General features: G+C 42.3%; 4 protein-coding genes across 6 annotated transcripts; 1 reads left to right on the top strand and 3 right to left on the bottom strand.

Moving 5' to 3' along the window:
- Nucleotides 1–1,479: 1,479 nt before the first annotated feature.
- On the bottom strand, nucleotides 1,480–7,913 carry LOC111859501 (C-signal-like). Of its 2 annotated transcripts, none has more exons than XM_023842240.2 (6): nucleotides 7,748–7,913; nucleotides 4,928–4,979; nucleotides 3,693–3,880; nucleotides 2,929–3,084; nucleotides 2,211–2,321; nucleotides 1,480–2,089 (listed from the first exon to the last, which is right to left on the bottom strand). In XM_023842240.2, exons 1-6 carry the CDS (start codon nucleotides 7,892–7,894, stop codon nucleotides 1,976–1,978), a joined length of 768 nt encoding a protein of 255 aa, XP_023698008.1. In that variant the 5' UTR covers nucleotides 7,895–7,913; the 3' UTR covers nucleotides 1,480–1,975. The 2 variants fall into 2 exon arrangements, with proteins under 2 accessions (XP_023698008.1, XP_072554786.1); XM_072698685.1 differs by having other exon boundaries at nucleotides 3,693–3,787.
- A 6,730-nt stretch (nucleotides 7,914–14,643) lies between these two features.
- Nucleotides 14,644–17,954, bottom strand: LOC111859500 (C-signal-like). Its single transcript, XM_023842239.2, has 6 exons — nucleotides 17,698–17,954; nucleotides 17,296–17,347; nucleotides 16,756–16,943; nucleotides 16,164–16,319; nucleotides 14,958–15,068; nucleotides 14,644–14,847 (listed from the first exon to the last, which is right to left on the bottom strand). The coding sequence occupies exons 1-6, from the start codon at nucleotides 17,842–17,844 to the stop codon at nucleotides 14,734–14,736; spliced, it is 768 nt and encodes a 255-aa protein (XP_023698007.1). The 5' UTR covers nucleotides 17,845–17,954; the 3' UTR covers nucleotides 14,644–14,733.
- Nucleotides 17,955–18,842: 888 nt separating this feature from the next.
- Nucleotides 18,843–23,561, top strand: LOC111859499 (C-signal-like). Its single transcript, XM_023842238.2, has 6 exons — nucleotides 18,843–19,061; nucleotides 19,388–19,439; nucleotides 21,423–21,610; nucleotides 22,631–22,798; nucleotides 23,120–23,230; nucleotides 23,357–23,561. Exons 1-6 carry the CDS (start codon nucleotides 18,894–18,896, stop codon nucleotides 23,468–23,470), a joined length of 801 nt encoding a protein of 266 aa, XP_023698006.1. The 5' UTR covers nucleotides 18,843–18,893; the 3' UTR covers nucleotides 23,471–23,561.
- Nucleotides 23,562–23,628: 67 nt separating this feature from the next.
- On the bottom strand, nucleotides 23,629–27,300 carry gal (galanin/GMAP prepropeptide). 2 transcript variants are annotated; one of them, XM_023842070.2, is made up of 7 exons: nucleotides 27,094–27,300; nucleotides 26,804–26,884; nucleotides 26,396–26,450; nucleotides 25,452–25,523; nucleotides 24,425–24,511; nucleotides 24,258–24,329; nucleotides 23,629–23,896 (listed from the first exon to the last, which is right to left on the bottom strand). In XM_023842070.2, exons 2-7 carry the CDS (start codon nucleotides 26,882–26,884, stop codon nucleotides 23,835–23,837), a joined length of 429 nt encoding a protein of 142 aa, XP_023697838.1. In that variant the 5' UTR covers nucleotides 27,094–27,300; the 3' UTR covers nucleotides 23,629–23,834. The 2 variants fall into 2 exon arrangements, with proteins under 2 accessions (XP_023697838.1, XP_023697839.1); XM_023842071.2 differs by lacking the exon at nucleotides 25,452–25,523 and having other exon boundaries at nucleotides 27,094–27,295.
- Between the last annotated feature and the right edge of the window lie 650 nt (nucleotides 27,301–27,950).

Genomic DNA, 27,950 nt, shown 5'->3' with positions numbered 1-27,950 from the left:
GCGTGGAATGGGTTTCTGGGCATACACATTGAGGGGGATCTCACTTGGACCACCAATACCACCGCTATGGTCAAGAAGGCCCAGCAACGACTACACTTCCTGAGAATCCTCAGGAAAAACCACCTGGAAAAGAACTTGCTGGTGTCCTTCTTCCGCTGCTCCATTGAGAGTGTGCTGACTTACTGCATATCCACTCGGTACACCAACTGCTCAGTGACGGACAAAAAGGCCCTCCAGAGGGTTAAGACTGCTTATGGGCGTTTTCTTGGGTATGGGAATTATTGTAGCAGATTTGAGACATGATGGGACGATAGATTTGGAGAGTGACTGATTAAAGATTCTTGTGAAAACCCCTGCGAGTTGTTCAGCACAGTCTCTTGGAACCCTTCCTGTGACTCCATCTGGACCTACAGCTTTCCTTGGGTTGACTTTACTAAGTATTCGCCTCACCTCATACTCCTGCACAGTGAGTGTTAGCCCATTGTTGTAGGTAGGTGAAGAGGTAATGGCTGCCTCTTTTAACACACTGCTTGCCTCAAAGCTGGCAAAAAAATAGTTTCATCTCTCTGCCAGGGAGATATCACCGTCAATCATTCTGCTGTTACTTCTGTAGTTTGTGATCTGCTGGATGCCTCGCCAAGCAGACTTTGGATTGTTGTTTTTAAAGTGTTCTTCAATTCTTCTCTTATGAGCTGCTTTAGCCTCTCTGAAGGACAGCTATGACATCATTAATGTGTGGTTTTAGGCCAATATTTATGGTAATTTTGTGACACACCATCATTGACTTCTTACCCTACCTGAGGCTGAAAGGTACGATCACTGCACCTTCATCACTATTGTCATCATCTTTAAGTGCATGTGGAAAATTCCATAAGTTCACAACTTACCACCAATACTGTGTCTTTCCAGATTTAACAAAGGGCCATTACACACTGACCAGTTTGGTTTCCCTTCTATCATAGAAAGGATGCCAGCAGGACTGTACATGTTGTTCTGCATGCAGATATGTGCAAAGCCACTAGAACTTCGAGCATGAACATCTAAGAACAGGAAGAGACAGTGGCAGGAAACCAAGGCCTGCGCAAGATCATATTGCTGATATTTTAACCACCTTCATCCGACACATTTACTATAACCTATTTAATCATAAGGCTGCCTTTCTACTTGTAAAACAGTCACCAGCCGAGTTGCTCCTTTTCCTCTTTCAACCAGCCAGCTGAGTTACTCTGTGACTGTGACTCTTTATACTCAACTGCTTGGTTGAAACAAAATCTTGGTCTGGATTTGTACTCTCTGAACCTGAAATCTCCACCTCTGTAAATAACAACCCCCATCCACCCATCCATGCTTCAGTTTTCTAGACTTGCTTGTGCTTTGCAGTTCAATGAATTTTTATATAACGTCTTTCACAAGAGTCACCCCAAGGAGCTTGAGAGCGATGTGCTAAACTCCATCACATCACTTACACAGAAAGGAAGAAAGATTTCGCTAGTTTAATTTATTTCAGAATTAGACGATTACAGCCAGGTTACAATAAAGAGGACTTTAGGATGCACACAGAATATTCCCAAAGGAAATATCACCAAGGCAGTGTTTAATAAAGCCATTTCAACATTAACCACGTTAAAAGGGTGTTGAGGAAATAGTTGTGCTAACATTGACAGAATCTTCATTGAAACATAAAGAAACGTGGAAATTTGCATTATATTCTCTGCCAACTTTGAGCGTTCCTTCACAGAACGTTACCTCACGTTCTGGGAAAGTTCCCTGTTAGCTGGAGAGGTTAAACCATCAAGAAAGCTAGTTAACAGTGCTGCCTCATGGACCATGGCTTTACCATGTTTTTCGCAGTATTTAGAAAGTATAAATACCAGAAGTCAATGAATATCTAGCCAGTTTCATTTATTTCAGAATTGGACATTCACAGCCAGATAGCAATACAGAGGATGCACACAATATATTCCCAAAGGAAATATCACCAAGGGAGTGTTTTCCCTGCATAGTCCAGATATCCCCCGTGATCCTTTTCAGACAATCCAGCAAGCGCACTCAGGATTGAGGAAACACTCTCCTCCACACTCAGTTCACCCTAAAAAAAGTACAGCACACAGAATATAAGGGTGTGGATCATGCAGAAGTTCCTGATGCTCACTATCAAGAGGGTCCACACATGAGCAAAAAACAACATCAAAAGAGCATCCATCACTCACCCGTGGGCCCCCCATGTCAGTGCGCACCCAGCCCGGGTGAACGGCCACGCAGAGAATTCCCTCCGACTCCAGATCTACGGCTAGACACCTCGTCACCATGTTCAAGGCTGCCTGTGTTAGGAACCACATCAGAAGGGAGACAAAGCAGGTTCTGATCAGCTTAAGAAAAATTTTATGGTTGTAGTGTGAAATATTTAATTCCTTCACTCAATGTTCTTTATATTAAAAATGTAATTTGATGATTCAAGACACAACTTTCCAAGACACTTGGACCCCTGACATCTGACTTTTTCAAAAAGTAAAATACAGGTACAACATACTATTTTTATCTTATCATTTAATTATTTATTTTAATTATTTCAAAATGAAAAAATTTCGCTAGTATTTTTTTTTTTTTTATTATTCCTACGTGTGTATAATAGGTTGGTCTCTTTCGCCATCTTGTTTGTATTACGAGTGGTCAGTCATTGAAAGACCTCACCTTTGCATTGCATTACGGTATAAGTTGAAAACTGGGTTTGGTTATAATCCAAGTTACTGTTTTGGAACACAAATTATTCTACGTCTACATCAAACCAGTCTCATCCATGCTGCAGCTGTAACATCCTTGTGATAGAACATTCAGCACATGGCACATCAAAACACACGTCACAATTCATTCAAGGCGAGCAGAGGACTGAGGTGCTCAGATCTGATTCTGGAACAGTTGAGCGCTCACCTTGGAGGCCCTGTATGGATAACACTTGAATTCCGCCAAAGCTCCAGAGTTTAGCTGAATGGAAGCAAGAATGGAGGACATGTTGATCACAGCAGCTCTGTGGATCCCCATTCCAGAGCCACGTGTCGCAGCTGCTCGCAGAAGCGGCAAAAAGGCCTGCAACAGGAATATAGCAGCCTTAAAAATCAGAAAATTAAATGACAAGAAATACTGTTATCAAGTTTTGGTAGAGACAGAGCTGTCCAGTTCATGCAAGTGATGGGAAATTTGAAAAAAAAAATCAACATTAGTCCATTTAAATACATAGAGCATAAGGAGCGGATACACCCTGTCCATTGCAGCTCACACACACAAACAATCACAGGCTACAGGCAACTTAGAGATACTAATGAACCTAATTGCATGTCTTTGTACTGCAGAAGAAAACCTTTCAATGGGGAGAAAACAGAATTTCCATATAAAGATTGTGGGTGGGATTCAAACCCCCCGTCACAGAGCTGTGAGACGCAGCGTTGGATCAAAGGGACAAGTAAATAAGTAACCCCCCCGTTTGCCACCAGATATCAAAATAATATAAAAAAAACTATGCATTATTTTGTAGTGCAGTGCAGCCATTCCTAAAAATATAACTGGCCCTTGATGGCTACCACAATCAAAATTTTCTGCTGACACCACTGGTAAGATGACAATGCTACCCCAAAAAACTATAAACATATATCAGTTAATTACGCTTTCTTAATTACCAGAGGACCACACAACTTTACCTTAGTGACCATGAGAGGGGCCACAGTGTTACTTTCATATGTCTTCAGCATCTCTTCAGCTGTCACCGTCTTGAGGTTGATGGACCCGCCAACGGCTGCATTGTTTATAAGGCAGTTCAGCCCCTCTGCCCCCACCAAAGGTGACACCTCCTCAACAGCAGCATCTATACTGGCTTGACTGGTCACATCTTAGAGGATGATAATTAGTATCACATTCATTACATTCTTATAGTGACTCAAATATCAGGTGATCCAAAACTGTTAAAAACTGAATCTGAGTTTAGTTTCCCTACCTTTGCAATCAATTCCAATTACAGTTTGTGGAGGGGGGGGGTTGGGGGCTGGAGGTGCCTGAGCACCTGCCCATTTTGCCACACACATACACACACACACAAATTTAATAACATTTCCCAGATTTTTGCCAACATACAACACTGACTACTGTCATATGAATGTCTGGTGCTGTCTTCATTAAATCTTTCTTAATGTGTTACAATTCAGTGTTTTTCACGAGTAACATTCAACAATCTGCCAGTGCCTTGGGCTCCACATTGCAGGATATGAAAACTCCAAGGCTGAATCCCAAGCAATCCTCTCGAGACCCCACCTTCATTACGCGTTACACTCACTCTGAGTCACCCTCACAACAGGCCCTATGCATTTAAACTGAAGATAATTTTCACAAGAAAGATTTGAGACAGACTCACATTCACCCCACCTTGTTCAGTCTTCTTTACAGGAATGGAAATGCATTATGTTGTGACATAAAAAGAAGCTGAATTATCATTTCTTTAATACTGTATGAGTTATTCAGAAAATTAAAAAGTTTATCTGCTGTGAGAAGACAGCAGTTAAATGGTCTTATCACACTGAGAAATGTGAAGTTTGCACACATAATAGTTTGAGCATCATCCATCTTCTGTAGCTGCTTGTTCTGTTCAGGTTGTCTGGAGCCAACGGGTGCAAGGTAGTGAAACACCCGGAATGAGGCACCAGCCCATCATAGGGCGCACTCACACACCATTTACTCACACACCATTTACTCACACACCATTTACTTCAGGCTTTTAAAGGGGCCAGCGCCAAGTGCGGTTCATTCGCTGAGAGGACCTGACCTGGGACTGGGTCTTACTGTATTTTGGAAGAACATTTTATGCAAACAAATGAAGGGAGTTTAATATAATCATTTTCAGGATGGTGAAAGTGCCAATGCGCCACTTTCACCCTCTACTCACCGAGTGTTACGACATGGATGCCGGAGTGCTCTTTAACAACCCTCTGAAGTTCCTAAAATTGCAAAAAAAAAAAAAAAAACCTAATTCAAGATACATTTATCCAGTGATCAGATAACTAAAAAGCCCCTTATATGGAGCTCTTGGCATGTTGTGTTAAAAAAATTATGCCGTATTAATTTGTGCTCTCCCACTTCTCCTGGAAGTTCAGGGAGTCTCCGGCAAATTGATAGCTCCTCCCTTGACACCCGTAAATGATGTGCAACATGCACGGAGGGGGGTTTGGGGGCTGGGGGTGCCTGAGCCCCCGCCCGTTTTGCCCAAACTATTTAATGTAAATTTGTGCGTGAGCTCTACAGGTACTCTACAGTATTTTTACATTTCAATTCAATTGTATTTATATAATGCATTTTCAGAACGTTACATTGCCTCAATGCGCTATACATTATCCCTGCCAGAAAGCAAGTCAGAGGTGACAGTGATAAGGAAAGACTCCTGAGCCAAACTTCCTCCACAATAATGTGAGACTGAAAAGGCCACGCAGAAGACAATTATTTCAAGTTATTGCTGCTAAAGGTGGTTCTGTAAGTTATTGAATCATGGGGTGTGTTTAGTTTGTTACACATGGCTTCACCGATTTCGCTTTATTTTTGTTAAAAAAAAAAAAAAATGAAATGGCGGAATCTGATTTGTGTTGTTTTATAACCTGAGGTTAGATTCAAGTACATTTAAGAACCTGGTAAGGACCAGACGATTTTTTTTTAGAATTGGACTGAAAGTGGATGTACTTTCTTTTTCACATTACTGTATATCTTAAAATGCAAATGAGATGTAAGTGCAATATATATATTATTAAATTGAATATTATTCCTTTCAAGTGTAGCAGAGGAAGTGGTTTGAGACATTCTGTGCTTAAGAGGCTAGACAGAGCAAGAAGAGAAGACAAGTTGTGAAGTAGGTGAAAAAATGAAGATTGTAACAGTTCCAGGATGACCAGATAATCTAGGTCAGGGAGGACACTGAGATAGGACATCAGTGCCTGACCTCACAAATGCTCTTCTGGGTAAATGCGCAAAAAGTCTCACAGATACACTTCAGAATCTTGTGGAAAGCCTTCCCAGAAGAGCGACAGCTGTTATAGCCTCTAAGGGGGGACCAGCTCCATATTGATGCCTATGGATTTACAATGGGGTGTCATAAAAGTTCCTGTAGGTGTAATGGCCAGGTGTCCCAATACTTTTGTCCATATAGTGTATGTAGCCACAATCAGAAGCCATAAGCTGATCACAGCTGATCACAGCCATGATCTGTACTGAGACTGAAACTATTCCTTGGTATTGTCTCTCTGTAGAAAGGAAGGCAATTGAGGAGCAACAACTTTAAGCAAACCAAGATCTTAGAAATAAAAGGAAGATTTGAGATAGGTCGATGATTTTCTACATCACTAGACTCTAGATTTGGTTTCTTGAGAACAGGTCTAATAATAGCAACTTTAAAAAGGTTTTGGAACATATTTAAACCGACGAGACAAGTTTAACGAATTTAAGAGTGTAGTACTAATCAATGGCAGTGTAGTACTAATCAATGGCAGTGTAGTACTAATCAATGGCAGTGTAGTACTGATCAGTGGCAGTGTAGTACTAATCAATGGCGCAGTCTTCTGAAGAAGTTGAGTAGGAATTGGGTCAGCAAGGCTAGTACAGGATTTGCAGCAGGAATGAAGTTAAAAAGATCAGATTGTTTTATGGGAAAAAAGATTCAAATATGTTGTTAGTACTAATAGGACTAGCAGAAGATAGGTAGCTGCATGGAGCACCGACGAGCTTCGGATGGTGTATCTAGAGAGCTTCTGGAACTTGTGAGTTTAACACTGAAGGATTCTTAGTTAACCAAGACACATTCAAACAGGAATTTTGAGGTACACTGGTTTTTGCTGCTATACTGCTATTAATATATTTTATGTTAGTTTCATGTATATTCTATTTCCTATTTATTCTCTATTTAGACTCTATATTTTTAAGTTTTTTCTAATATGAACACACTCTGCTACGCCAATGGTGAGTCAATGCAATGTAATTTTGTTCTGATGTGCACTAACCGGTTGTTAATGTTCTGAATAACAATACTGTGGCTATTCTATTCTATTCTATTCTCTATTTCCCTATTATTTAAATCACGGTCCTCGAGGTCCGAGCACTGCTGGTTTTCCAGCCTTCCTTTACCTGTCAGTCAGGTGTGAAGCCTCTGACCAATCAGAATCAGTAATTATTAAACTAACTACCTGCGAGAACTGAAAATAAGGCCTGGATTTGGAATTGAGGTGCAGTTTTGAAGAACCCTGCTCTATTCTATGAACTAACTTTGTAAAACCACCCCAAAACAGCAACTGCAACATTGTTTTTCTGCATTACACATATAAAGGTTATGCAAAATTGGAGACTGACCATCAACAATTAAATGAGTGCATTCTGCCTATCCATTTATGTTTTAGCCTATTATTAGTACAATATTAATGCATATAAAATGTAGTTAAATTCCCATGGTAATATTTGTGAAATTTTCTTCAGTCAAAAATGAAAGGTTACCATTTAGGTTATCAAATTACTCAAATAATTGATTAACTAAGTCTAATTGGGATAGAAATTAAAGAATTTCAATACATCTAGTCGTTTAATCAATAATCGCAATTGAATCGACTTGTAGCGAACAATTTACACCCCTGGTACTGAGTGCCCCTATTTTAACCTTTAAGCACTTGCCCCCCAAAAAGTCTCAGCACAGCCCTGATGTGCAGTGCCCTGATGCGTAGAAAAGGTATAGTACCTCTGCAGCCGCTGGGTCACGGGCAGTCGCGATAATCACAGCCGGCCTTTCAGACTTCTTCACCAAGTCTTTGACCAGTTGTAGCCCCAGGCCCCTGCTCGCCCCGGTTACCAGCACTGACCGACACTGGCTGAATGCTCCGCACATCGTTGCAGTTGTGCCACTCATACACTGCACTCACAATTTATGTGACACGCAGATATAATGTTGCATTTCCTGTTGGTGTGGTTTTTAACCCTTCATTTCCATTGTCATTGAACTGCGTGCACAAGATATGCACAGTGATGACTATGCACAAAAAGTCAGCTACACCTGAAATCTGGGCTGCAGGCAGTGACAAAATGCCATATTGTGCACGGTCTGTGGAAAACTGAACTGTGAATTGAATGTAAATCAACCTAACTACATCTCTCCAGACTCCAACTATGGGGGTGAGTGCAAACCACAAAAACAAGCATACTTAGAAACAAAATACACCCCCAATTCCAAAAAAATGTAAATAAAAACAGAATATAATGACATGGAAATCTCATAAACCCATATTTTATTCATAACAGGACATAGAAAACATTTCACACATAGACTAACTGCTTTATAACTTAATTATCCAGACTCTTTATTCAGCGCAAAAAATATTGTACAGGTGCCCTGCTGGGTCAATAGAGACTAATGTGACATAAGCCAAAAACACCCTACGTTAATGAACACAGTCGCACGCAATGTTACTAATGAGCTGTTATCCAATAGAATTGTTATGCATATAGTAATATTGTAATTTGTCCATTTTGTTCATGTTCATATATAACCACCACTGCAATATAGACACTGTTCCATTTATTTTGGTAAGCTTTGTGTCTTGTACTTTAGTGCCTGCATTAAATCAAGAAAAGAAACATATTTGCAGCCCATAGCATTGACTAAGTTACCTGAACCATATACAGTACATAGCTCAGGTCAGATTGGGAAGCACGCACTTGTACAGTGCATTACCATGACCAATCACCTATCCCGGTGAGCGACCCCCCAGGCCAACATGTGGTCCACTCCCACCCTCTGAAAGTGCCCATCTGTCTGGTGCAGCCAGGTGTTACTGTACGTGGGTGTCCACTTGGCCTGGACCAGCCACTCGGGTTCTCAGCAATGAGGCTCCTGCGAGCCAGATCACCCTCAGGGAATTGCACCACATGGCCATAGTGCCGTAACTGACGCTCCCTCACAATGTAGGCAATGTGCCTCCCTGAGCAACAGCTCATTCAGTACAATGTTAAACCAGTGTACCCAAGGTGGTCAAGGTCACTGGACAGTGTCCCTGTCTCGCAGCAGTACAGCAAGACAGGGAGCACAAGGACTCTAAAAACTTGGACATTTTTCCTCTTACAAAGATATTGGGAGCGCCACACAACCCAGTACAGCCACCATATGACCCCCCCCCCCCCCCCCCCACACACACACACACACTCTCCCGATGCATCTACTGACTTTATAGGAAGAGTCACCAGAGACATGAATGTCGCTGCCAAAGTAAGTGAATCTTCCGACGAGGTCAACATGCTCTCTGCAGACAAACACACTGGTGACAACTGTGCCTAAAGAGGTTATTAAAGGCCTGTATCTTGGTTTTAAACCAGGACACTCGCAAACCCAGGCACTCGCTCAGTCTCTTGAGAGCCTCAATCAGAGCCTACATTGATTCTGCTAAGATCACATCATTTTTCGCTACCCTGCCCAACACCCAGTCAATGCCAGCATTGAACAGAGCAAGAACACACCCCTGATGAACCCCAGAATTCCCTGGAAAGAATGCAGAGGTTCTGCCTCCACTCTGTACAGCAGTTACAGTAACCAAAGTACAGGCCATCCATGATGTCTAGCAACTTCAGGGGGGTCCAGTGAAGTGTCCCTCAGTGCAGCTCTGTCAACTGAGTTGAACACCTTGCAAAAATTGACACAAGCTGTCAAGAACCTCTACCGATATTCATGTTTGCGCTTGATGAGAACCTTCAGTGCTAGGATGCAGTTGATGGTAGACTGTGCTATCCGCTGATAGGCGAGCAAGTGATCATGGATCTTGTTGAGGATGACCCTAGCAAGGATGCAAGGATGACATCTGTCTATTAAATGGAAGCAAAGATAGTCTGCAACGCCAGGAGGACGGCCTTACCACAGGCCTGGAGAAATTCACTGCGGATACCACGGTAAGCTGCCTCACCATCTGTGCAGTCTCAGTGATACTGGGTGGTTCACAACTAATCGGAGGATCAGCCTTGAGAACTGTGGACCCAGAGATGTCCAACATCCTAGCTTTAAACAGCTGCTCAAAGCAGCACAGAACTTCATTGTGAAAAGGCTGCTGTTTTAAAGCAGCGCCGTATCATGACAGCAAAGAAGAGGGCAGTTCGGAGACACCTTTCTCAGAGTTTGAATCAATGACACTTAGTGGCATCAAAGAGATGAGCAAAAGCAGACATTTCACCTTGTGAATGTGAGGTCAGAAAGTATTTGATGGATGGGATTAGGACCTGGATTTAATCAAGTTTTAAGGCACATCATCCCAAAATTGAAGCACTGCTGCATAATGAGAGCCAAAACGTGACACTTGGTCACGTTGGTGTGATAACTCAAGAAATATTTCAGAGACTTTTTTTAACCTTTGCAGACATATTGTAAGGGTGATGTGACTTGAGACAAATTGCAGAAAAATTGATGCATCACCACATATCAAAGAGGAGGACAGCCTCACTTGATCGTCGGCATAATATCTTTTCCAAACTTCAGACACATTATGTAGGTGAAGAGCTGGACCGGTTCAAATTTTGAAGCAACAGTTCTTAGTGACAGCAAACAGAAGGGTGACTTCGATAAGACGCGAGACTTTGTGAGCGGAATAACTGTATTTGATACTATTACCCTGTCTACTGTACCAGCCAATCTAAGTTCCTACCCTCACCTATGGTCAGGAGCTTTGGTTAGAAACAATGAGCTTCCCTATTCCTGTCTAGGTGTCTGGGCTCAGCCTTAGAGACTAGGTAAGAGGCTCGGACATTCTGGAGGAGCTCAAAACAGAGCTGCTGCTCCTCCGTATTGAAAGGAGCCAGCTGATGTGGTGTGATGTGGTGTGAGCATCTATCTAGGATGTCTCCTGGACACCTTCCTAGGGAGGTGCTTCAGGCATGGTCAACTTGGAGGAGGCCCCTGGGCAGACCCAGGACACGCTGGAGAGATTATACCTTTCAGCTGGCCTGGGAACATCTGGGTATCCCCCTAGAGGGGCTGGAGGAGGTGGCTGGTGAGCAGGAAGTCTTGGCATCGCTGCTCAGACTGCAGCCCCCACAACCCGTACCCAGATGAGTGGCAGAAATGGGTGGATGGATGTTACATTAATCTTATCACCACTTTATATGGATGAAAATCTACACTTGAAAATCAATACCTCCAAGACCTGAGATTGTATGCCTTGATTCAGTCCCACCATCTGCACTACAGCCACGCCCCTGTTTCCACTCACTCATCCCAGAGTACTGATCATTGTCTAGCCTATTTAACCAGTCTCACTGGTATCCCCACTGCAAAGAATTGTTGAGCAGTGTCCAATCACCGAGCATCTCAGATCCCTGCTTTCCTCGTGTACTTGATTCTCCCTGTGTGTGCTTTAACATGTATTTCTTCTTCTCAAATAGTGTGTGGTCCATTTCTTGTCTTGGTGTGAGTCTGTGTCCCGATTCCCCCATGTCTGCATGTGTGCCTGCCTTTACCTTCACCCTCAGGCCTGACATTCTGGCTTTGTGACCTTTAATGAAGTTTCTGTGACTCATTCTTCACGTTTTGTCTTCATTTTCGGTCTGTGTTTGGGTCCCTGGTCCCCAAGACATATAAAAGAACAGGCGTAGATAGGGGGCTGGTATCACAAAGCAGGATTTCTTGCTTAGCTAGATAATTTGTCAGACTCAAGGTATCCCAGTGTAAATGAATTTTGGCTGTAGTCTAATAGTCATTTTTGGCTTTGGAAGGCTGAGTGAAATATCTCCACACTGGGGTACACTGGACGATCCTTCACAGAGATAATGCCATCCCACAATGCCTTGCAGCACCAATAGTTATAGTGATGCACCATCAGCACAGATCATAATCAGCATATTTATCACAAAACGGAAATCTGTCTTTCACTAAAAAGGCATATGAGATCATTTTTTTTAAACATGTTTTTAATTCAGCATGCTTGAAACTGCAAAACCAGCACAGATCATATCAGGTCCTAATCAGCATATCAAACAAAACAGAAGTCTGTCTATCTTGATAAAGAAACATGAAACATTTTTAATCAGATGATACAACATGATTGAAACAGAAGAAGGATGATATGTAATAGATTTCTAAGCCTAATATGCCTATCTCGCATAATTTAACTATTACTTTCATACAATAATTGGGATGTATGTTGATAAATATGTATGGACAGGAAGGAGAAAATGAGTGACCATTCTCAATGTGACCGCCAGTTTTGTGACTCACAAAACTGTACAATTGCAAAAATTTAATTCTAACCTTGGTAATGAAGTAATATTTTTCACCATGTTTTCCATGTTTCTATAGCCTGCGTGAAACAACACAGTAAGAACACACAGGGTGAAGATGCACGTATTTGTAGTTAGTTTTCAGAATATTGTAGATTCACACAGCAGACCAGTGTCAATAACATCCACCATAATTGTGTACCCTAGCGAAAGTTATATTGGATTCTCTTAGCACTATGTTTGGCTTTTCCTACACTAATCCTACTGTTGTTTAATGGGAAAAAAAACTGACAGATGTGGTTGCCAGAACTTCACTGATAGAAATACAGTAGAATGTTACTACTATTACAGTATAACAGAGTACATAATACAATTATTTAGAAGGACTGAAAGAAAGTGTGGGGTGGCATGGTGGTGTAGTGGTTGGGGCTGTTGTCTCACTTCTGGAACAAAAGGAAAAAACTAGTCTTCATAAACTCTAACAGTTTATGAAGTTCCAGTGAAGGGACTCGATTCAATGGAGCTGAGGTGAGGAGGAGAGCTGTGTTGAGTGCATTACCACTTATATTAACAGTCCAACACTTAGTACTGGAGGATGAGGGTATGATGTTATGTTTACAAGATACTGTTGACTTAGCCATTGTACACCGTGACAAGACTACAGCGTTTTCTAAAACTAGCACAGAGGGTGAAACTGGTTCCTTTGTAAGATCACCTATAATGATCAGACAATGCTAGCAAAGCACAAAGGTCATTACTGATGGGCAAAACACGAGTGCTCGCAGTGCCCATGATACTGATAGAGAGGGATTGCCCATCAGCTTGGGAAGGCTGCAGGACTCACTTTGTCAATATGACGTCACCATTCCTGGTTCGGGACGTACAAGTGAGGCGAACAGCGCATTACAAACATACATGCTACCAGAACCAACTAGGCATAAGGGCAGCTAGGGTGAGCTTCCAATTAAAGCCCAACTACAGGTGTAAGTTATATAGACGCAAGAGCTATGCATCATCTTCCAATGATACAAGAACCGAATAAGACAATTCAAAAGCCAGAAGTGTAACATAACAATCAAACCAATGATCTCACCACAACATATTTAGCCCCTCTATCTTCTCCCCTGACTGGTCTAGAGAATCCTTAAGTTCTCCACAGCGATGGGTGACAGGCAACACAAAACAATAGGATCATACACCTTACGTGTTGGACGACGCGTCGAGAAACCACTCTGAACACGCTCAGGAAACCAACATGCACTGCGTGAGGGGAGGTAGTGTGTAATAATGGAATAATACCAAAACAACAAAAGACATAGGTGGCAAACCAAAGTCACAGGTCAGCCCTCACAAAACACCTGTAAGTGGACAGTGCCACAGATGTGGGAGCTCTCCATTGCAGCCAAAGCACCACGGTCCCACGAATGGAGTGAAACGCCATTCCGGAGGTGAGAAGGGCCACTTCAGACATGCATGCACAGCATCAAAGACTGTGCATGAAATCGAAGTAGAAGTTGTGTTCCTCAGGAACGGCAAGGCGATCAGAGAGGAGTGTTCCTTTTAAGGTCAATACCAGAGCTGATGTTAGTTCTAGTGAAAGCTGCTTTTGAAGATCTCTTCAGGCATGATGTTTAACCTATTCTCCAGGCTGCTGCACTACCTTTGCTGGGACCAGGGCAAGAGGCACTGCATGTTGTTGTGGTAACCAGTTTGCTGCTAAAGGAAACCGGAAATAAGGGCTTCATGTTTATACAAAGAAACTCAAGGTTCAGTCCCATGAAAACATGACATCTTGGATGCGGCTTGTGACCTGCCAGCTTATCGATTTTTGCTTGGTAATTTAGATGTTCATATTATAGGCCACAGGGAATGAACTATTAGCTGGCTGGGTTACCCATAAGGGGGGAGAAGGGAAAGGGGCCGAGACATTTGGGAAATGGAAGGATAGATCAGCAATAGCAACCTTGGGCTGAAATCAAAAAGAAACTGGAAGATAATCAGTGGTATTGCCCATTCCTACAGTTTATTTTCATGCAAAGCATGGCTCTGGGGTGGGTGTTCCCAGTAACCACACAGCAGTTTCATAATAATTGTATAATAAAGCCATTTCAACATTAAGCACGTTAAAAGGGTGTTGAGGAAATAGCTGTGCTAACATTGACAGAACCTTCATTGAAACATAAAGAAACGTGGAAATTAGCATTATATTCTCTGCCAACTTTGAGCGTTCCTTCACAGAACGTTACCTCACGTTCTGGGAAAGTTCCCTGTTAGCTGGAGAGGTTAAACCATCAATAAAGCTAGTTAACAGTGCTGCCTCATGGACCATGGCTTTACCATGTTTTTCGCAGTATTTAGAAAGTATAAATACCAGAAGTCAATGAATATCTAGCCAGTTTCATTTATTTCAGAATTGGACATTCACAGCCAGATAGCAATACAGAGGATGCACACAAAATATTCCCAAAGGAAATATCACCAAGGGAGTGTTTTCCCTGCATAGTCCAGATATCCTCCATGATCCTTTTCAGACAATCCAGCAAGCAGACTCAGGATTGAGGAAACACTCTCCTCCACACTCAGGTCAGCCTAAAAATAGTACAGCACACAGAATATAAGGGTGTGGATCATGCAGATGTTCCTGGTGCTCACTATCAACAGGGTCCACACAGCAAAATGACCTCAAGAGTATCACTGACCTGTGGCCCCCCCATGTCAGTACGCACCCAGCCCGGGTGAACGGCCACACAGAAAATTCCCTCCGACTCCAGATCTTCGGCTAGACACCTCGTCACCATGTTCAAGGCTGCCTGTGTTAGGAACCACATCAGAAGTGAGACAAAGCAGGTTCTGACCAGCTTAAGATATCTATGTTTGTGTTCTGAAATGGTTTACTCTGATGCAATATTACATACGCAGAAATGTAATTTAATTGGTGAAACAGGAAGTAGCGTCCCAAATCATCTTAAGATGCTAACCTTTGACAACTGACATTTGTAAAAAAGTAAAACAAATGGGGTAAAGGAGAATATGGATATGTGAGCATTTTGTTCAAGTTAACAATACTAAATATTTACAATTGTCATCTTCAGTCTCTGCAGTGATCACTAGTGCCAAGAGTAAATTATGCCTACATTTGTATAAAATGTTGCTTTGTTGCACTACTTTGCATTGCAAGCAATTAGTTCCCTCAATGTTCACTACATGGAAACATTTACTTTATAGGTAATTGGTGAAATAAGACTAACTCCTGGTATTTTCAAAAAGCAAAACTCCGCGAGAAAGGAGAATATGGATGTCACCCCATTTAAGGTACTGTTCATGATTAATATGAATTTAAAAATTGAAACATCTTCAGTGTCTGCAAAAATCATTAATATCATTCTTGCTTTCATTATTTTTTTTAAAAAAGCTTACATTTGCATAAAAAGTTGCTCTCTTTTTCTGTCTTTGAATTACAAGTAGCCAGTTGACAACAGCACTCACCTTTGCATTGCATTATGGTATACATGGAGCCTAGAGTGAGATTTGCCATTGAGAATCCAAGCAGCAGTACAGAAGAGTGAATGCACTACATATTGTCGCACATCTGCAGCAGTGACTTGATTTTGAACACAAGCTATGACATTTTTGCTGTTGTCGGCAAACACAAAGCTTTGGAAAGTTGCTGCAAAATTTTTTACTTTAAAATTGGATTTGTTACCATGTCATGTCATGTCATTAATATCCTGTAACCATTATATTGTTGGATACAGTTTGTGGGGTTTACCATTTGAAAACCAAGGTTGCTTATAATCTCATGTGCCGTTTTGAAGTAAATCAGCCCATAGCACACTAAAATGAGTCAATTCATTCAAGCTGAGCAGGCGGACAAGGAACTCCGATCTGATTCTTCCAAGGCTCACCTTGGAAGCTCTATAGGGATAGCACTTGAATTCTGTCAAAGCTCCACAGTTGAGCTCAACAGATCCGAGACTGGAGGACACATTGATCACAGCAGCCCTGTGGACCCCCATCCCAGAGCCACGCATCGCAGCTGCCCGCAGAAGCGGCAAAAAGGCCTGCAACAGGGAAAAAAAAAAAAAGCACCCAGAAATATCTAATTAAATAAGAAAATACTATTATCAACTTTTGGTGAACAGAGCTGTCCAGTTCATACTGGTGAAGGGAAGTTTGAGAACAAATGTCTGTCCATACACTGAGCATAAGGAACAGAAACACCTTGGATGGGATGGCAGTTACAAGCCACAGGCAACTCAGAAATGAATTAGCACAACTGCATCTCTCTGGACTGCAGAAGGTAACATGTGTCATACAGCGAGAATATGGAAATTCCATACAGAGAATATGGGTGGGATTCAAATCCCCAACCATGGGAGTATGAAAACAGTGAGCACTACTCACACAACCATTGTTGCAAAGAGAGGAAAAAAATAAACACATAAAACATGAATAACTCTGTGGGTTGTAAGTTTCCAGAGGACCACACAACTTTACCTTAGTGACCATGAGAGGGGACACAGCGTTACATTCAAATGTCTTCAGCATCTCTTCAGCTGTCACCATTTCTAGGTCGGTGGCCTTGTGGACGGCTGCATTGTTTATAAGGCAGTTCAGCCCCTCTGCCCCCACCAAAGGTGACACTTCCTCAACAGCAGCATCTATACTGATTTGACTGGTCACATCTTAGAGAAAGATAAATCACATTCATTTCATTTTTGGTGACTCAAATATTGGGGTACTCGGCACAATTCTAATATATCAGTATAAAAATCGGTATTAAAATAAAAGATTCATAACTAATCTTTCAAAAAAACTTACATGTGTTGAAAAATGTATATTGATCGTTTTTAATACAAAGAAAAGCATTGCGGCGCGATACAAATGCAAGTTCCTAAGGATGCCCACGGAGCTGCACGCTTTAGTCGCCTTTCCACTTGTTCCGCCATTGTTTAGTTGACAATTTCTTGTGTTTATTGTGTGACAGTACGAGTGCCGATGCACCACTTGCGCCATCTGCTGACAACATCTACTTACCAAGTGTTACAACGTGGACGCCCGAGTACTCCTTAGCAACTCTTTGAAGATCCTAAAAGTCGCCAAAAAAAAAAAAGACACATTTTACAGGTTACGTGAAGCAATCAAAAATAGGACCTAGTATCCCATACGAAATAAATGCTTATATGAAACGTTACTCCGTCTCTCTTAGATGACCGCAAACATCACATTCTAATGTCAAATTCACCTATTGTAAATATGCCGTGACAAATGGGACCCACTAGAAACAGGTCATCTTGTTGATCTTTTTAGCTAAAAATAAAGCGCTTAAATTATATAGTCTAGAAAAACACACTACCATTACCCTTCTGAGCATGATCAATTACACAACAGTGATGATCGTGATGATCTGTACTTTAAAGAAGAGAAAGAATAAAGTACCTCTGCAGCCTCTGGGTTACGGGCAGCCGCGATAATTAGCGCCGGCATTTCGGTCTTTTTAGCCAAATCTTTAACTATTTGCAGACCGATGCCCCTGCTCGCCCCGGTTAGCAGCACTGACCGACACTCGCGTAATGCTCCGCTCATCGTTGTAATTGTGCCACGCACACACCGCACTCGCAATGTATTGCAAAGAAAATAATGCCATTGCTCTGTATGCGTGGTTTATAAAGGCTGGTTCATTACCGCGGACTAGCCACACCGTACCGCTGTTATGACGTAATTTTCGTCACAGGGGTCGGCGCGGAGACGGCGTTTGTAAGCCGCGCAACGCGGACGGTCCACAGCAAATGCGACTCTATCATTCATAAAGTAATAAAGGAGATTACGTTACGTCTGCTTTATTTAACAGATGTGTTTATCCAAAGCGACGTACAAGTGAGGCTTGTTTTAGTAAAATACTTATTTTTAATATATACCCCATATGGGCAATAGTAATGGGACACCTAGCCATTACACCTACAGGAATTTTTATAACATCCCATTCTAAATCCATAAACATTAATATGGAGCTGATCCCCCCTTTGCAGCTATAACAGCTGCCGCTCTTCTGGGAAGGCTTTCCAGAGGACTTTGGAGTGCATCTGTGGGAATTTTTGCCCATTCATCTAGAAGAGCATTTGTGTCAGACATGAAGGTCTGTTCTAGTTCATCCCAAAGGTGTCAGATGGGGTTGAGGTCAAGGTTCAGCACAGGCCAGTCGAGTTCTACCACACCAAACTCACCTAACCATATGTTTATGGACCTAGCTTTGTGCACTGGGGCACAGTCAGGCAGGAACAGAAAAGGGCCTTCCCCAAACTGTTCCCACAAACTTGGAAGCATATAATTGTCCAAAATGTCTTGGTATGCTGAAGCATTAATAGTTCCCTGCACTGGAACTAAGGGGCCTAGCCCAGTCCCTGAAACACAACCCCATACCTTTATCCCTCCTCCACCAAACTTTACAGTTGGCACAATGCAGTCAGTCAGGTAACGTTCTTCTGGCATCTGCCAAATCTAGACTTGTCCATCAGACTGCCCTGGCGCGCGGCCTACAAACGCCGTCTCCGCGCCGACCCCTGTGACGAAAATTACGTCATAACAGTAGTACGCTGTGGCTGGTCCGCAGTAACTATACATTGCGAGTGCAGTGTATGCATGGTACAATTACAATAATGAGCGGAGCATTAAGCCAGTGTCGGTCAGTGCTGCTAACCGGGGCGAGCAGGGGCATCGGTTTGCAAATGGCTAAAGATTTGGCTAAAAAGACCGAAAGGCCGGCGCTAATTATCGCGACTGCCCGTAACCCAGCGGCTGCAGAGGTACTATACTATTTCTCTTTAACATACAGATCATCACTGTTGTGTAATCGATCATGCTCAGAAGGGTAATGGTAGTGTTTACTTTTTCTAGATTATATATTTTAATCACTTTTATGTTCTAGTGGGTCACGTTTGTCACGGCGTAACGTGAATTTAATATTAGAATGTAGGCCTATTGTTTGCGGTCATCTAAATAATAGAGATACGGAGTAATAGTATGTATAAGGCATTCATTTCGTATGGAATACTAGGCCGATATTTGATCTTTTCACGCAACCTTGATAAATATATAATGAAAGACGTTTTTTTTTTTTTTGGCGATTTAGGAACTTCAAAGAGTTGCTAAGGAGTACTCGGGCGTCCACGTTCTAACGCTTGGTAAGATGATCCTGCCAGCAGATGGCGTAAGTGGTGCATCGGCACTCGTACTATCCTGAAAAAGATGCTATTGAAATCCATCCAACCGATTGTTCTATTCGGGGTCGCGGGGGGCTACGGGCACAAGGCAGGGAACAACCCAGGTTGGGGTGCCAACCCATCACAGTACATAGTCACACACCATTCACTCACACACCTTTGGGCAATTTGGTAACTCCAGTTAACCTCAGCATGTTTTTGGACTGTGGGGAGGGAACCAGAGTATCAGGAGGAAACCCCACGATGACACGGGGAGAACATGCAAACCACACACACATGGAACCCTGGCAGAGACCCAGAGATGTGAGAACTGTGCCAACAATGCATTTCTGTGCTGCCCCCGCTATTGATTTCCCTTCCTTTTAGTTTTATAAACAGCTCTGTCCAACATAGGTTCTGGCAAAGGAGGGACCCAAAGGATAGTTGAATTTACCGGATAGCTAAATATCTTGAAGTGCATTTCTTACACTTCCTCCTTTCTTGCACTTAATTCTTCATTTTATACATGCATTAATGGTGGTTGTAGTAGTTTAAATCGGATAGTTAATAGTAGAGATCGCGAAGTAAATGCACTCAGTGAAAAGAAGTTAAGCATCCAGATGGAGTGGTGGAAATTAAATGAATCTACATGTGCTGAAAGGTCATGTAACCATCTCAGTGATTATAATATCCGATCAAATGGGCAACAGAGTTGGCAGTATGGGCACCATGTCAGTAGGGTGTGGCACCCCCCTGGGCCTGGATACATGTGGTGATTCCTTGCAGAAGGGAGTCATACAGCCATTGTATCCCCTCTTGTGGCAAGTCAGCCCACAGCTGCTGTAACTGGCCCTCGAGATCCTGCAGACTGGCACTGGATCTGAGTTGACATCTGAGCTGATCTCACACATGTTTGATTGGGGACAGATCGGGGGACCTGGCTGGATGCAGGAGGACCTCAACATGACACAGGCAATAGACACAGGTGCCATGTGTGGACCGGTGTTGTCTTGTTGAAAGCCGATACCAGGGTGCTGTCTCTGGAGGGGTCAGGCATGCGGACGCAGGATGTCACTGACGTAGCGCTGTGCCATCAGGGTCCCCCCCCCGCCAATTACTACCAGAGATGACCTAAAGTCATACCCCACACCATAATGCCACTCCTCATTAGTCCATGCCTCCCGGTTACGGCACCACTCCAAATGCAGACATTTGCACTGGTGTTAACGCCAGCCTACGCATGGGATGGTGAACCCGTAGTCCAGCTGATGCCAGTCATTGAGTCACGGTGCAGGATGACACAGGGTGTTGTAGAGTCCAATACCTGTGTCCGGAGGGCAGGCACAGATGTCATGGGGTTCAGTAATGCTTGTCGCTCAATACGACGATCCTCCCTTGGTGTGGTCTGTCTTGGGCGACCGGAACCTTCACGACGTGTGTGGGTGCCCTCACGTGCCCATTGGTTCCAACATCGGGCGACTGGGACATCTGCATGCCCCACATGCTGGCCAATTACACAATACAACCACCCAGCCTCATGCAAACCCACAATGCGACCCCTGTCAGACTCCATCAAGTGCTGGTAATGCTGTGTAATGCGTCTACGAGGCATCCTCTGTGTCTGGTGACTAGACGTCGAAATCAAATCATTCACATACCCATCGCTGGCCTGCACATGTCCCAGATTACATCCAAATCAGACCATTACTTCTGGGTGCTTAACTTTATTTTGTCACTGAGTGTAATTGCGTAACAAGTAGAAATAGTACAAAGTGTGCCACTCATTATGCAAGCTCAGGAACTGACATTTGCCATATCATTGTTTTTGTTGTTTAGTGTATATTTTTAACAGACTATTGTAAGACTTATTTTTTTATACTGATATTTTAGAATTGTGCTGAATACCTTTGTACGAGGTTTTTGAGTCACCAAGAATGAAATGAATGTGATTTATCGTCCTCTAAGATGTGACCAGTCAAGCCAGTATAGATGCTGCTGTTGAGGAGGTGTCACCTTTGGTGGGGGCAGAGGGGCTGAACTGCCTTATAAACAATGCAGCCATTGGCAAGACTATCAACCTCAAGACGGTGACAGCTGAAGAGATGCTGAAGACATATGAAAGTAACACTGTGGCCCCTCTCATGGTCACTAAGGTAAAAAGTCATATGATCCTCTGGAAATTTTATAATACACCAATAATAGATGTATGTTTTGTGCGACAGTGGTTCTGTGAGTAGCACTGTGGTCTCACACCTCCATGGTTGGGGATTTGAATCCCACCTTCATTCTCTGTATGGAATTCCCATATTCTCTCAGCATCACAAAGGTTTCCTTATGCAGTCCAGAGAGATGCAGTTAGGTTGGTGACTAGGGCTGTGGTACACAAAATTCACTGTTTGGTGCAATTTCAGTATAGCAGGGAAAGCGATTTGTTTTGAAATATGTTTGCTTCTAGTAATTAAAAAGTCAGAAACAGTCGTAATCCAAAGTTAATGAGTTTGAATCATAAAACTAAGACACGCTTATTTGCACTTGTGAAGGTAAATGTATAACAAATGTACTGAACTACATCCTGTTAAATTCTGTGTTCTCTGCTGCTGACTATGGACACACATCTGTAGTCTGTAGGTATTTTTCAGCCTAGTTTAAATTTCCTGGCAAAAGTGCCTTTAATGCCCCCGGGAAACTAACTTTCAGTGGCCGTTTTTGCCTTGTTCCGGTCGTACACACACTTGAATGGTTCTGTCTCAAATGAGTTAGCACATTGGATGTGTTTCCAGCAACATCCAGATCAGTATAACAGCGCCAACAGACAGTCTTGGTCTTAACTACTTCCTCCAGTGCTAGTGTAATAAATTGGAAAATCAAAATGTTCCCAAACTGCCAATTATGACTGACTGTAATCAGCATTAGCCATAACCAAATCAGCCACAATTAGCATAATGTTCTCTGTGCTGTACATTTAGATTCTGCCTGTCCATAAATGTATTCATTCATTTCATTGTGCGTACTGAACTGAAAATGTACTGAATGGTCTATTTAATATAGATAAATGTTTTCAAATTTCCCAACACTTAATGAACTGGACAGCTCTTTCTTTACCAAAAGTCGATAATGGTATTTTCTTGTCATTTAATTTTCTGATTTTTAAGGCTGCTATATTCCTGTTGCAGGCCTTTTTGCCGCTTCTGCGAGCAGCTGCGACACGTGGCTCTGGGATGGGGATCCACAGAGCTGCTGTGATCAACATGTCCACTGTTCTTGGTTCCGTCCAACTCAACTTTGGCTCGGTTTTGGGTCCTTTGGCAGAATTTAAGTGGTATCCCTATAAGGTGTCCAAGGTAAGTTCTTAACCGTCCAGAAGCAGATCTGAGCCCCTCACCTGCCTGCTTAGCTTGAATGAATTGTGACTTTTGATGTGTTGTGTGATTGTTTTAATACAATGGTCAACTGTGTCAAAGGCTCCAAAGATTTTAATAACTTTAATTCTAGGGATCCCTAGCAAGTTGTCTTCTTTCACCAATTCCCTATGTAGCAAATTACGTTTTCCTGTGTAGAGGATATTGAGTGAATGAGTGAACCATTTGGAACACAGTCATAGAAATATTCTTAAGCTGATCAGAACCTGCTTTGTCTCGCTTCTGATGTGGTTCCTAACACAGGCAGCCTTGAACATGGTGACGAGGTGTCTAGCCGTAGATCTGGAGTCGGAGGGAATTCTCTGCGTGGCCGTTCACCCGGGCTGGGTGCGCACTGACATGGGGGGCCCACGGGTGAGTGATGGATGCTCTTTTGAGGTCATTTTGCTCATGTGTGGACCCTCTTGATAGTGAGCATCAGGCGTAATTCACAGTCTATCTGGGTATCCTGTGTGGTTGTGGGGCTTTTTTTGCTTCTAGGCTGACCTGAGTGTGGAGGAGAGTGTTTCTTCAGTCCTGAGTCTGCTTGCTGGATTGTCTGAAAAGGATCACGGGGGATATCTGGATTACACAGGGAAGACACTGCCTTGGTGATATTTCCTTTGGCTGCATCCTGCATCCTCTTTATTGCAACCTGCTTTAATGCTGTACCTGTAATTGTGAAATAAATGAAACTGGCTCGATATTCAGAGACTTCTGGGATTGTTTACATTTTTTGTAAAAATGTTGAAAAAAGCAGTGCAAGGAGGCAGTGCTGTTAAGTAGTTTTTATTGATGTTTCAACCTCTGCATCAACCGAAGAAAAATAAATCAATAAAACTGTCTCTTTATGGTAATAGAGACGGTAGTGAAGGCACCAGCAGCTTTTACTATGAAAGGAAGAGGAACAAACAGATGGCGTGGAGCCAAAGCAGTGAAATCCGAGGTCTGGAGTAGCTCTGTACAGGTTGGCACCAGACTAGGGTTGGCCCATCTCATCTGATGTGAGCGAGGAGGGCAAATTATCAAGGGCTCCCATTTCTGAAAGAGGAAAAGGAACAAGCGGGTTGGTGACTCTTATGGTAAATGTGTCGGATGAAGGTGGTTAAAATATCAGCAATATGATCTTGCGCAGGCCTTGGTTTCCTGCCACTGTCTCTTCCTGTTCTTAGATGTTCATGCTCAAAGTTCTAGTGGCTTTGCACATATCTGCATGCAGAACAACATGTACAGTACTGCTGGCATCCTTTCTATGATAGAAGGGAAACCAAACTGGTCAGTGTGTAATGGCCCTTTGTTAAATCTGGAAAGTCACAGTATTGGTGGTAAGTTGTGAACTTATGGAATTTTCCACATGCACTTAAAGATGATGACAATAGTGATGAAGGTGCAGTGATCGTACCTTTCAGCCTCAGGTAGGATAAGAAGTCAATGATGGTGTGTATTTCATTCTCATTTGCTATTCTCAAAGGTCCTGTACAAACATCACAATATTACCATAAATATTGGCCTAAAATCACACATTAATGATGTCATAGGTGTCCCTCAGCACAGCTTCTTCCCCTTCACCTGATTTGAAGTCGTCTTCTGTGAACAGGTCCCTTTTCCCTGCTAAGCCGTGTTTGTCGCTGAGGCTTCTGTGGCTGTCGATGGCATCTGTCCCCAAAACAAAGCCACAGATAATACACCTGGTCCACCTGGTGACACCACCTCTCTCCCCACCTCCCCCCCCCCATCCCTCTGCTCTGTCTGTGCACCCATGACCCTCAGACAGCATTTTAGGAAAAAGGGGGGGGACAAAGCAACCTGCAGGCCTTGAGTCAAAGAAAAGCGTTCAGACTACGGGATGCGAGGATGCAGGGAAACGTCAGAAACAGACAGAGGGTGTGTAGGAAGGATTTCACACACAAGGAGAAGCAAAAACGCTCCACTGAGGTGAACCGGGCAAACGGAACACGAGAGGACTGCATACCTGACATGAAGTCCCACCTGAACCTCACCCTCTTGATGGACACATAAAGGCACAAAGGTCTGGAGGAAACCAGACAACTGTAGCCGTCTTTGCATCCTTATTTCACAAACTAGGAATTACACTTTCAGGCAAATCCTCACCTCCCTGTTATTGAACATTAAAAGTTGTAATCTGTAACCCCCCCAGTTTAACCCCCTTAGAGTATGACACCCAAATTAGGACAGAGAATTACAGCGATTAAGTACCAGTAACGCTAAATAATGTCTTAATCAGTCACATAGCTGCTGTTTTAATGCATCACCAAATGTGAATGTTTCCCCTCCAGCTCAAAATGCTTTTTCTGGTTCAAACATTTGATGGTTTATCTTATTATAAGAGCTGTCAGAAGTATACATTCACAAACGTAGCCTAAACATTAAATCCATTTGAAAATATACAGGGGGTGTACTATGCATCAGTGTGTTCTAGACGACCATCTCTATTAATTTACCCCTAAGGATTCTGGGCTGTGATTCACCTGCTCCATGTAACACGGGCCACACACGCTAAATAACAGACACAGAAAGCAGCGCATCATGGAACAGTTTCTCTGTTGACTTCAAGCGACCTGCAGGAGCATCTTACATTCACCAAGCAGCTCCTCTCTCCCCCTTGCACTGGGAGTATCCTTAATCTGTATTAGGTGCTCAATACGACCTGAAACAAAGGGATGATTGTGTTTGACCTGGGCTTTAAACACTTCCTCCGGTTTGTATTTTTAGCGTTTTATGAGAAAAAAAACTCGTTTCAGTCCTTTTTGAAGACTGAGACCGAGCCGATTCAGATGCTCAGTAGTGCAAAAGTCAGCTTCTCTGGAGGTTACTGGAAATGTGCTCCTTTGAGAAGCAGTGATGGCAGTTCTTGTGATTTTTACACATTTTCTCCCAGTGACATTAGCTGGCTGTTTGTCTCAACTGCTGGTCATAACAAAACTACGTTCACGCAAAACCACACTGACTGAATCCTCGATTTCAGGAATTATTCCCATATCTCACAGTTTGGCTATATATTTATAATCTTTATCAGAAAACAAGATATCAAGATGGTATCCTCTGGACTTAAATCTTAAAAGAAAATTGCTTTTACAAAGAATTCGGATAAACTCCACTCCTACAGTGTACACAATTCCACTTGGCAGCATTGCGTCTCTGTTAAGGTTCTGTTTTCTTTAAAGTCAGCGGTAGATTCATTAAGAGACTGATTCTACTGCACCATGGGAAGAGTAATTGTGCACCAGGATTAACAATGATGAACAGTGGGAAGTTCACTTTTCACATAGATACACGTTAAAAAAAATACAGAAGAGAAATGAGGACACTTCTAGTTAGGCTCCATCATAGCACATTATATAGGCAACTGTCCGCTTTTTAAAAAATTTAAGTAGACGGGCATTCTTGGGGAAATAAAAAAAATCACCGAAAATATATATAAAGAACAAAATCAACTTGCTGAATGATGTGAATGAGAGGAGAAGACACCAACAGCAATTGTCTGCAAATAGCAGGTCATGTACTCGTTGAGGTACTCACGGGGACCAAGGAGATAACCAGCGCTGTTCAGAGTCCAGCCCCGCTTCTCTTTGGCCTGGCATGAGGGAAGCAAATAATAATGTCCCAATCTCCACAGAGTTTTTGTTTTAAAATCTTTGCTTTCAGAACAATTTATTTTGTAGCATTTCTTAAACCACCCCATAATTATACATTATTTTAAGACGGAATACGGTGGTATTATTGGAAAGCTCAAATACAACAAATTAAATTCAATTTTTTTTTCTTTCCAAACCAAAGTAGTAAACTTTAGTAGGCCTGTTTGAAAATTGAAATGATTTATAGCTTAATAATTTCTTGGTTATGAATAGTACTTTCTATTACGAATATTGCTGTTCTTATAAAGAGATGACATCATGAAAGTATATATTATAGTAATATTGATCATACCGCAATCACTAATCCGATAGTCTCCGACAGCGCTGCGCAAAAGACAAGGAAAACGCAAACAACACCAACAGACTTCTGCATCTACGGAAGTGAGAAAAGAAGACGAAGCGCAGTCAAGTCTTTCATTCAGTAAATTTCATTATGAAAAGAAGTAATATCTAGAGAAATATGCAGCAATTGTATATTGAATCATAAAGTTTGTGTATCGGAATAATTTTAAGCAAATCTTTAAGTATTCCTGTTATTATTTAAAAAAAAAACAAAAAAACAAATAGACATCTCAAACTCACCTTGTGCGATCTTCAGCTGGTCCGTCGAAGAAAAATTCTGAACTAGGAAAGTCTAATCTTTAGCGTCCGATTATCTCTTAAACATAAATATATTATCTATGTAAAATAAGACTTTCAAAATGAGTATTCCTGGGAGACCGTTTCCATTCTGGTTTGCGTACGCCTGATGTTCGGTGGGACGGGATGGTAGGAGGGTCGCCTTTTATTTATCCTGGAGCTGCGAAAAGCACCTGTTGGCGAGGCTTGCGTCACTACCTTTATTCCAACCATTAGTGTCAATACGTTAAGAAGACGAACAAATTACAATAATGAGATCAGATTTTCCTGAAAATCATTGAAAGTATAGAGATGGAAAATACTTGGAATATTACGTCAAATTATAATAATCATAATTCATAAAAGGAATCATGTTACGAGAGCCTGATTTCATCTGGGTCTTGAGACATACTACACCTCTGATTAAGTGTGAGGGATATTTACTTTACATTTACGTGAATTTATTTCACGGTTGCTTTTGTCCAAAGCACCGTAATAGGAGGCAGATAATATGTATATCACAGGCTTACAGGCTTAGGTAGCCTATAAGACCTGCTAGACTGGGCTTCTAATGAATGACAAGGGCAAGTACAGTAAGTATTCGAGCAAAAACTGTACAGGACACTAAAAAAACAAGTAAGAACCTAAAGTCAAAGAACATCTAATGTTACAGCTCCGTGATCTGATGTCTTATTTGAGATGTTCCCGGAAAGATGGGTCTTCCATCAGTGGTTCAGCATTACGTTAAAAATGACCAGTCACGTCATTATATATAACTGCAGAATAACGGCTATATGGACACATAAATATCGGTGTGTGCG

The sequence above is a fragment of the Paramormyrops kingsleyae genome, chromosome 13, assembly GCF_048594095.1.
Source record: "Paramormyrops kingsleyae isolate MSU_618 chromosome 13, PKINGS_0.4, whole genome shotgun sequence".
Taxonomy (NCBI): domain Eukaryota; kingdom Metazoa; phylum Chordata; class Actinopteri; order Osteoglossiformes; family Mormyridae; genus Paramormyrops; species Paramormyrops kingsleyae.
This window is presented reverse-complemented; position numbering and strand designations above follow the sequence as displayed.

Excerpts from the sequence above, each read along its gene's own strand:
- LOC111859499 (XM_023842238.2), top strand. The coding sequence starts at position 18,894 with ATGCATGGTACAATTACAATAATGAGCGGAGCATTAAGCCAGTGTCGG. Across the intron at positions 22,799-23,119 it reads ATCCCTATAAGGTGTCCAAG|GCAGCCTTGAACATGGTGAC; the intron begins GTAAGTTCTTAA and ends TTCCTAACACAG. Across the intron at positions 23,231-23,356 it reads CTGACATGGGGGGCCCACGG|GCTGACCTGAGTGTGGAGGA; the intron begins GTGAGTGATGGA and ends TTTTGCTTCTAG.
- LOC111859500 (XM_023842239.2), bottom strand. The coding sequence starts at position 17,844 with ATGAGCGGAGCATTACGCGAGTGTCGGTCAGTGCTGCTAACCGGGGCG. Across the intron at positions 16,944-17,295 it reads CGTCCACGTTGTAACACTTG|ATGTGACCAGTCAAATCAGT; the intron begins GTAAGTAGATGT and ends TCTTTCTCTAAG. Across the intron at positions 14,848-14,957 it reads CTGACATGGGGGGGCCACAG|GCTGACCTGAGTGTGGAGGA; the intron begins GTCAGTGATACT and ends TACTATTTTTAG.
- gal (XM_023842070.2), bottom strand. The coding sequence starts at position 26,884 with ATGCAGAAGTCTGTTGGTGTTGTTTGCGTTTTCCTTGTCTTTTGCGCA. Across the intron at positions 25,524-26,395 it reads TGGTTATCTCCTTGGTCCCC|GTCGTATTGAGCACCTAATA; the intron begins GTGAGTACCTCA and ends CCTTTGTTTCAG. Across the intron at positions 24,330-24,424 it reads AGAAGACGACTTCAAATCAG|GACCTTTGAGAATAGCAAAT; the intron begins GTGAAGGGGAAG and ends ATGTTTGTACAG.
- LOC111859501 (XM_023842240.2), bottom strand. The coding sequence starts at position 7,894 with ATGTGCGGAGCATTCAGCCAGTGTCGGTCAGTGCTGGTAACCGGGGCG. Across the intron at positions 4,980-7,747 it reads GTGACCCAGCGGCTGCAGAG|GAACTTCAGAGGGTTGTTAA; the intron begins GTACTATACCTT and ends TTGCAATTTTAG. Across the intron at positions 3,881-4,927 it reads CATCCATGTCGTAACACTCG|ATGTGACCAGTCAAGCCAGT; the intron begins GTGAGTAGAGGG and ends TCATCCTCTAAG.